The 9,016-nt window shown below is 38.5% G+C and overlaps 1 protein-coding gene across 1 annotated transcript; it reads right to left on the reverse strand.

The window, feature by feature from the left end:
• Positions 1–1,388: 1,388 nt before the first annotated feature.
• On the reverse strand, positions 1,389–3,549 carry LOC133093218 (long-chain-fatty-acid--CoA ligase 6-like). The gene is given in 1 exon segment (XM_061192974.1): positions 1,389–3,549. A coding segment is annotated over 1 exon segment (2,148 nt). The 5' UTR covers positions 3,537–3,549.
• Positions 3,550–9,016: the final 5,467 nt, after the last annotated feature.

Below are 9,016 nucleotides of genomic sequence, written 5' to 3' on the forward strand. Positions count from 1 at the left end.
GAGAACACCTTCTTCACAACAATGTGATAGTACATCTAAATTCTAGGGGATTTTATACTTCAGTAAACATCAATGCAATGCAAATGATGATTTACGGGTTTTCTTTTATCTATGATCTTTTATTCATTGCCTCATGTAGAGCAAATGTGAAATACAGTCTTTGTTCCTCAAATACAGAGAGAGAGTACGGAATTCTTGGATCAGCTATACTTTATTAAAAAAAAAAAAAATGAGACGGCAAGTATTCTACATTTTTGCAGTTTATTTTGTGATAAGTCCCTTCTAGTATTTAAAAAAAATTCTAATAATGATTTGTCCTGAAGAAAATGAATTTGGTTTTGGTTTTTAAGTATTATATTCAAAATTTTTTTCTTACTCAAAAAGAATTTTAATTAAATAAAAATTAAAAGTGCAATTATATTGCATTCAAATATGCAGTGTTGACATTCATAAACCTGCTTTAAATTCTCTCCACTTGAGCTGTGATGGCAGGATGAGTAGTGGAGAAGCAGAGTACAAATAACAGAAAAAAAGCACTGGTGCTAAATAGAGTGTATTGCACTTAAACATTAGTAGTGTTCAATATTTAATGTCCAAATATGACAAGTTATAGGTCTTATCTCAGAGTCGAAGAGCACCTTAATTCTCAGTAAGACAAGGATTTTCTAATGAATGAAACTCCTTTATGAAAGTTTTCCCAAGCACTCACCAGATCTGTAAGTATCTGGCAGCAAGTTGCCCATTCTATTGTTGGATAAGCCTTACTTTGTTACTTTGCTTTTTGAGGTAGTTGGTGTTTTGTTTTGTTTGTTATTTTCATGTTGATATAACTGCCTACCTGAAATTTCTGCTTAATAGTCCCTTACAAGTTCTGTCTCTGAGTACACAAAGAAGACATGCAATCATGTGACAGCACAGAAAATGTATACAGGTACCTTTCATGACCTTTCAGAGTTGGCTCCCTCAGGCTAATCATCTTCATCCTCATGTCTTTAACCCATTTTTCTCTTTCAACATCCTTCCTCTCTTGTTCCCTCTGCCTTTTTTTTTTTTTCAGTTATGTTTTTCCTTTATGTTTAATAGAAGTTCTGTGAACACTGAGAATATATTACTTTTAGTGGTACACAGTTCTTGAGAAAAGTCTTCATTTTTACAATGCCATTTGTGGTATTTTTAGCAGCTTACTACAATATCATTGTAATAAAAATAAAGTGTACTCGGTGATGAGAGAGAAAATATTGTTAAAGACCTCTTGGGACAGGAAGAGGCTCAGTCATAAGGTCACGTGCTTTTCATTTTCAGCTGCATCATTCTGACACGTTACTTTCAAAAAATAACTATAATATTGCTACATTGTCCATTATACTGAGAAGAACTTCCCTTGAACTTCACATGGAGATTGAGTAAAGCTCTTCTATTTGTTTTTTGAAGTACTCTCTCAGCTCAGGTCTCTTAGCCTTTAGTATTGGTGTCAGCAAGCCATTTTGAACTGAGAACATATCAGAGTGGATGTGAATGGCTTTAACCTGTTCAAAAGAATGGAGTCCACTTTCTTTTGCTAACCTCACCATATCTTCCAAAATGGCTTTCTTCAGCTCCTTATTTGTGCAGAGCTCTGCATACGTCCCTTCAATTCCTATCTTCTGGGCCCAAGAGGGCATGACTTCCGGGTCGGGCACGACAATGCCCACCAAAAAGGCCGTTAAGCTGTCCCCATGGACATACACTTGTGCAACAGGCTCGCTCCGGATGTAGATGTTCTCAATCATCTCGGGTGCAATATATTCTCCCTGAACAAGTTGAAATATGTGCTTCTTCTGATCAATAATTTTAAGAGTTCCAGCTGGCAGCCACTTCCCAATGTCTCCAGTGTGAAGCCAGCTGCCGTCGTCCAGGGCCTCCTTTGTCCTCTCCGGATCTTTCAAGTAACCTTTGAACACATTTGGTCCTCTCACACATATCTCTCCTTCTCCTTTGCTGGTCCAATAGTTCAGTTCCTTGACATCGACGAGCTTGATATGATTGCAGGGCAGAGGTGTTCCTACGTGTCCTGATGTCTAGTCCCCGGGTGTAGTGAAGGTACATCCAGCTGTGCACTCAGTTTGGCCATAACCTTCATAAACCTGGCACCCCAGAGCCGCCCGGAGGAATCCCAGGACCGTTGGTGATGCAGGGGCCGCTCCAGTAACAATCATCCGCACACACCCACCAAGACCGGCCTCAATCTTATGAAAGAAGAGTTCATCCCAGATACTATCATTCCTGATGATTCCACTCCGGACCTCAGCCTGTTTACGCTTTGCTGCAAATTCCAGGAGCCAGCGCTTTAATGATGTGTCTGCCTGGCTGAAGATCTTGTCGTACATGCGGTTCAGTAGTCGTGGGACCACAGGGAAGATGGTGGGACACAGAGCCTTCACGTCATCTGAGAGGAGGCGGATGTCTCCCTGGAAGAAGCCGACGCGCCCTCCGTGGCAGTAGACGACAGACTGGATGACTCTCTCAAACATGTGAGCCAGAGGCAGGAAGGAGATGAGCACATCGTCCTCTATCACTTTCAGAAAGCCTGAGAAATCAGCCACCACGTTCCCATGGGTGAGCATCGCACCTTTTGGGTTCCCTGTCGTGCCGCTTGTGAAACACACAATGGAGAGGTCACTGGGTTTCGGGGGCACAGGAACGTGGTGATTCCGCTGACCACAGTCCTCCACAGCCTGCATGGACTTAATGACCACCCCGCAGTCTTGCCCTCTGTCTTTCAAAGCTTCCTCGAATGGTTCCACGAGGATGATCAGTTTGAGCCCTGGTGTCTCCTTCCTCTCCACGTGCTCCAGCAGAACCACGGCTTTCTGAGGTTTATCCACGATCACAGTGCTGATGTCAGCTGTGTCGATGATGTAGCGGATTGCCCCCGGGCCCAGGGTGTCATAGAGCGGGACCACCACCATAGAGTATGTGTAGCAGGCAAGCTCCGCGATGATCCACTCTGGTCGATTTTGTGCAAAAACGCCGATAAACTGATCTGTACATGGTTTACAATTGTGCTGGAGAAGTCCAGACCCTAGAAATTCAGCCCTGTCGGCCACCTCCTGGTAGGACAGCCACTGATAAGGCTGCTTGGGATTCCTGAAGCCAAGACAGGGTCCATTCCCTGAGATGCTAAGTCCGCGGCGGAACACCTCGTACATGGTCCTGGCATCGTCATAGTAGTGGGTGAGCAGTTGAGGGCCATCCCCTATCACGGATCGCCGGGCCTCACCACTGTCCTCCACCTCCTCTGACTGCATCAGGAGATTGCACGGCGGTTGCAAGGCCTTTGGCCGGTGAGTGAACCAGTAGGCGAGGATGGCAGCCAGCGCACCCATACTCACGAGGGTGGTGGCTGAGAGGCTGCGGAAAAACTGGCCCAAGTCGCCCAGCTCGGGCAGCCGCAGCATCCTCAGGATCTCCTGAGTCTGCATCTTCTCCAGAAGCGAGAGGATGTACTCCGAGAACAGCCAGAGGGAGCCCCCCGACACGAGGAAGAAGGTCAGCATGTCGGTCAGCGGGACCCAGATGGGCCCGGCACAGCCTCCCCGGCCCACAGCTCCGCAGCCCCAGCAGAAGCCGCGCAGCCGCTGCCGCCGGGTATTTTTAGCCCCCGCCCCCCCCACCCCCTCACCCCCTCCATCCCCCACCCCCCCACCCCCTCCATCCCCCACCCCTCCCACCCCCCCCACCCCCCCATCTATGCTGGCACACTGATCTCAGACCTCCTGCCTCCAGAACTGTGAGAAAATAAATTTTTGTCATTTAAGCCACTCTGTCTATGATAATCCGTTTTGACAGCCTGAGTCGACAATTACAAAGGGAGATCTAAAATGGGCACCTAAGCGCATAGCAGAAGAAAGAAGAAATAATGATAGTGGTTACAAAAGTCATTTAATATCTATTCATTAATTCCTTTATTAAACAAATATTTACTACATACCACTATGTGCTAGGCAGAGAAAACAGCAATGAATAAGACCCTGCTCCTGGCTCAGCAGAGGGTGTATTTTAATGGAACAGGTAATAATAGATATGAAATATCAGGTAGCTGTAAGTGTTGTGAAAAAATATATATAAAGTAGTATATGAGCATAGAGTTTGACAGCACTGCTATTTTAAATATGATGACATAGCAGTCACAAAGAACTGAAGAAAATGGGAGTGGATATTAGGGGAGAGCCATACGAATATTTGGAAGAAGGCATCCAGGAAAAGAAAAAAAGAAAAAAAGCAAGTGAAAAAGTCTTGAGAAAAAAAGCTGGGCATACATGGCATATCTGTGTGAATGTCAAGGAATTGATACGGATGAGCATGTGTATGCAGTGGAAGGAATAAGGATTGAGGAAGTTGGACAACATTGGATACTGGAGTCCTTGGTAAAGATGGTGGAATTTATTCCAAAAGCAGTAGTATAATGGTGTAAATTCAACATACACCTTAATTTGAAACCTGGAGAATTTTTAAAATCCTGAAGAGTGTCTAATTGATTAAAAGATTCTGATTTTTTAATAACGAAATTCAGAGGGGCAAAGAAAAAATAATGGTCTGTAATATTGTCACCTGTTAATGGAATCAGACTTTTGCATGTGGTATTTGAGGCCTTCTTCAATTACCTGATTATCTAAATGAGCCTCTCTCACAAAAGTCTTATCCTGCTTAACTTTTCTTCATGGAGCTTACTGTTACCTCACAAAAGGCCGTCCTGGAATCCATATACAGATTATCCCTAAACTTATGATGGTTCTGCCTGATGCTTTTTTTGGCTTTACTATGGTGTGAAAACAATACGCATTCAGTAGAAACCATACTTTAAATGTTGATCTTTTCCTGGGTTAGTGACATCTGGTAGATACTCCCTCATGATGCTGGGCAGAGGTAGCCTCAGCTCCCAGTCAACCACGGGGTCAAGAGGGCAAACAACCAATACACTTACAACCATTCTGTACCCAGACAACCATTCTGTTTTTCACTTTCAGTACAGTATTCAATAAGTTACATGAGATATTCAATACTTTATTTTAAAACAGGCTTTGTGTTAGATGATTTTGCCCAACAGTGGGCTAATGTGAATGTTCTGAGCGTGTTTAAGGTAGGCTAGGCTAAGCTATGTTGTTTGGTAAGTTAGGAGTATTTAATGCATTTTCTACTTAAGATATTTTCAACTTACAATGTGTTATCAGGACAAAACTCTCTTGTAAATTGAGGAAAATCTGTATTTATTTTTTTATTGTCCAGCTCTGTCAGCTTTACCATTAGAACGTAAACTTCCTGAGGGAAGGGATTTTGTCTCTCTTCTTCAGCATTATACTCTAAATGGCTAGACTGGTTCTCATTCACTGTTGAATGACTGCATTAATGAATCACAACAGTTGAGAAGGAATTTTGGTGTTATGATGAGAGAAATGTCATAGATAAAATGGAAGCACTGGTACAGTGGAGTATTTGTCTATTTGCGCTACAAGATTAGTCATGAAGGCTTGATTGGAACTGCGTCTTTCTTACTTATGTAAAAAGCACTTAGTACAACACTTAATAAATAAAGAAAGGCACCTGCCATAGATAATCTAAAGAAAAATTAGAGTTAGCAGGAAAATACCACAAATCAGCTTAGAAAAAATTTTAAACTCATAGGAAAAATAATTCTGTGATAAGGACACAATAGATTGAGAATATAACAGACTGAAGAAACATGTTGAAGTCTATGGATACTGGGAAATGGATTGTATGGAAGAAGTCAAAAATCAAGAAGAGCATGAGATAACAAGAGCGAATGAAATTAAGTAGGAGAGCCGTCCTTTACTCAATATTTTAAAAAAGAGAGAGTATCAAATCCTCTTTATTTTTAACTAATATACTTATCAATCTTAAATTAAACTGAATACAATCTCCATTAAATTCTAGTCTACTTTGAGAGAATATTGACAAAATTATTTTCATGGTACCATTTTTTAACTTACTGCCATAACTACCTCTATAACAATATTTTTAAACATTTTTTGCATATTTAATATACTAGGTCACCTAGCACATTTTCTATATTTTTATTGCTTAATTTTGAGAATATATTTAACTATGTTGTATTTAAAATGTGTCTACTTTAAAAAGGGAGACTATTAGCTGCCTATGAATTCCAGCTAGAGGAAAATCTACATTACTAATTTCAAGAATAAACTTTTTCCTTGTGATCATTTAAGCCAGATAAGATTTCAATGTCACTGTGGAATTAAGGCAGGGATGATTTGGGGATTTGCATAGTAATTGGTGTGACACATATGCCATACTGTACAGGGCTATGGACACAGATGGTGACGAATTTACTTGCCATGGTCCCTGAGATCAGTATAAAAATGTGATGAAATTGATTTTTTTTTCACTCTTTGAGGTTTGCAAGTAACCATGCTGGCTAATGAGCTAATTTAGATAGGCTTTAAACAAGAATATAATCACATTGATGGTAATTATTAGAAAGCAGCAAAAAATGAAGCTTTTTAGCTTCCATTCCAAGTTTTAATTAGCAATTAAATGAAAAGTTATTTGACCTACGATTAAGTTTCAATGTGTTCTTATATGTATATATGTAAAACAGTTTTAGAACTATAATTTCCATAAAAATGTCTCCAAAAGAAATATCACCAAATATCTTTCCAATAATAAATATTCTAAAAAATACATTTAAACTAAATATTGGAGATGCAGCACAGTTATGAGTATCCTTGCAAGTAAATTAAACTCTAACAAATGGAACAAGAAAAAGTTCTATATGAAAATGTCATCTAAATTAATCCCAGTTCTTAAAGTATTAAATTATTTCTGACTCACATATTTGCTTTTTTCATAATTGGGAAATTGTCTGATGCATGTTGTGCCATAATGAATGTCATTTTTAATATACAAAAATATTTAGTAGTGACAAAATAAATTAACAAATGAAAAACATTTAAATGTTTTTTGGGGGCACCTCATTGTCTTTGCAGCCATAAAATTTATATGATAAAGTGTTTAAAAATAACGTTGTTGCCAAACTTACATGAAATGTTAGAAAAGGATATAAATTTTAGCTTTAGAGGTATATATATAGTAGATTTCCATATTATTCTTGGTACTTCTGAACCTTTTTTTAAAAATAAATTTATTTATTTATTTATTTATTTTTGGCTGCGTTGGGTCTTCTTTGCTGCGTGCAGGTTTTCTCTAGTTGCGGCGAGCGGGGGCTACTCTTCGCTGCGGTGAGCGGGCTTCTCATTGCGGTGGCTTCTCTTGCTGCGGAGCACGGATTCTAGGTGCGCGGGCTTCAGTAATTGTGGCCCATGGACTCAGTAGTTGTGGCTCACGAGCTCTAGAGCAGGACAAATCCACAGGAGAGGAAAAGTGTAGAAGGGTTTACTATTCTGAAGGTTATCTAATTTCTTTTCAATCAAGGTTAATTCAACAACAAAACAGTTTTAAGTGACATGGAAACTTAAAGCTTACAGTTTTCATAAATTCCTTATGGATTTTCCTAAGCCCTTTCACATTCTATTGTAAATGTGTGTTTCCTGCTAGCACCTTCCCCATCACCACTGCAGAGACAGGAGCATTATGCAGCTAAGACAAAGTCTGTAACATTAATTTTTAAACCTTATTTCTTTAGTTCCTGGCACATAGAAGGTGCTCAGTAAATGATTGCTGAATGCAGGAGCAAATCCAGTTTTACCTGCTATTATCTGCAATAAGAACCTTTTCAATATTCAAGATAATAACTAAGGGTATTCATACTTTTAAAAACTCTGATATGTTAGTAATTCCACTGGTAATTATGCACATTTCACAGAAATTGAAAATATCCTTCAAACTACTATTAACCACAAAGTTTAACCAAATAGACTTCTAAGTATGTTTAAGCATGAAGGCTTAATAACATAATATATCCTTAACAATCCATAATACTTAGAAAATACGTACAATCTCATGGCACAGGACTAAGTACTAAAATACTAGCCTTAAAAATGCATATATATATATATATATATATATATATATATATATATATATATATACATGTATACATATCACTTGTACTCTGTGCTTCCCTGCTTCTTCAGTAGATGAAACAGAATATAATTTAATGCTTTCTTGATGACTTGGACTCATTATCATGAACCTCAGTTATGTGACACCCTATACTGTTATAGATATAATGTGACTACAGATGCTGATGGCATAAATTCTATTATTAAGTTTTAATAGTCTAATGTAATTAGCTGCAAGGTACATTGCAAAGCAGCAATTGTTTTCTCTTCTTCCATGTTTTAGTCACTTTCTTTGATATTGTTATTATTTGCTAAGTCCCTGTAATTAGTTAAGGGAAAGCTCAGGCTATATTTAAAAAGAAATCCTGAGGAAAATATATAATCTACTTAAAGAATCTCCATATGCTTGGTTTAACACATTACTTGGTACTGTCAATGACCACTAAAACAGTAGAAATTTCCCAAAACACGGTACCTGCACATGGTGCCAGATGTTTTATTTAACAGATTTGAAACTAAAAATCAAGGTTGTCATTCATTGCCCTTTTGAGGATTTAGCCATAAAATGAATCAGTGAAAACAAGAGGGAGATACATAAGAATCTCTATTTTATGTTAAATATAAAAGCGAATTTTTTTGCTAACATAAATCCATAATTGTGATAGGATTATTTTCTATAAATAGTCAATAGGTAGGTACACATATTCATAAACTCATAACAACTCTACTTACTCATAGGGATACTTGGTATTAAAAATACCCTGCATAATAAGAATAGTACATTCAAATGTTCTTTAAAAGTGTTATCAAATATTTTAATTTGAATGTTTGAAATGATTTACTTATTTCTTTTACATTTACATTTTCAAGCTGGCAAAAATTTTACAAGTTGCGGAGAATGTTTGCAATTGGCCTATTATTTTTCCTGTCAGTAATGGAGATAGCTGATCTAATCCCTTTAGAGAATTTATATCATT

Source organism: Eubalaena glacialis, chromosome 6 (genome assembly GCF_028564815.1).
Source record: "Eubalaena glacialis isolate mEubGla1 chromosome 6, mEubGla1.1.hap2.+ XY, whole genome shotgun sequence".
In the NCBI taxonomy this organism is placed as follows: domain Eukaryota; kingdom Metazoa; phylum Chordata; class Mammalia; order Artiodactyla; family Balaenidae; genus Eubalaena; species Eubalaena glacialis.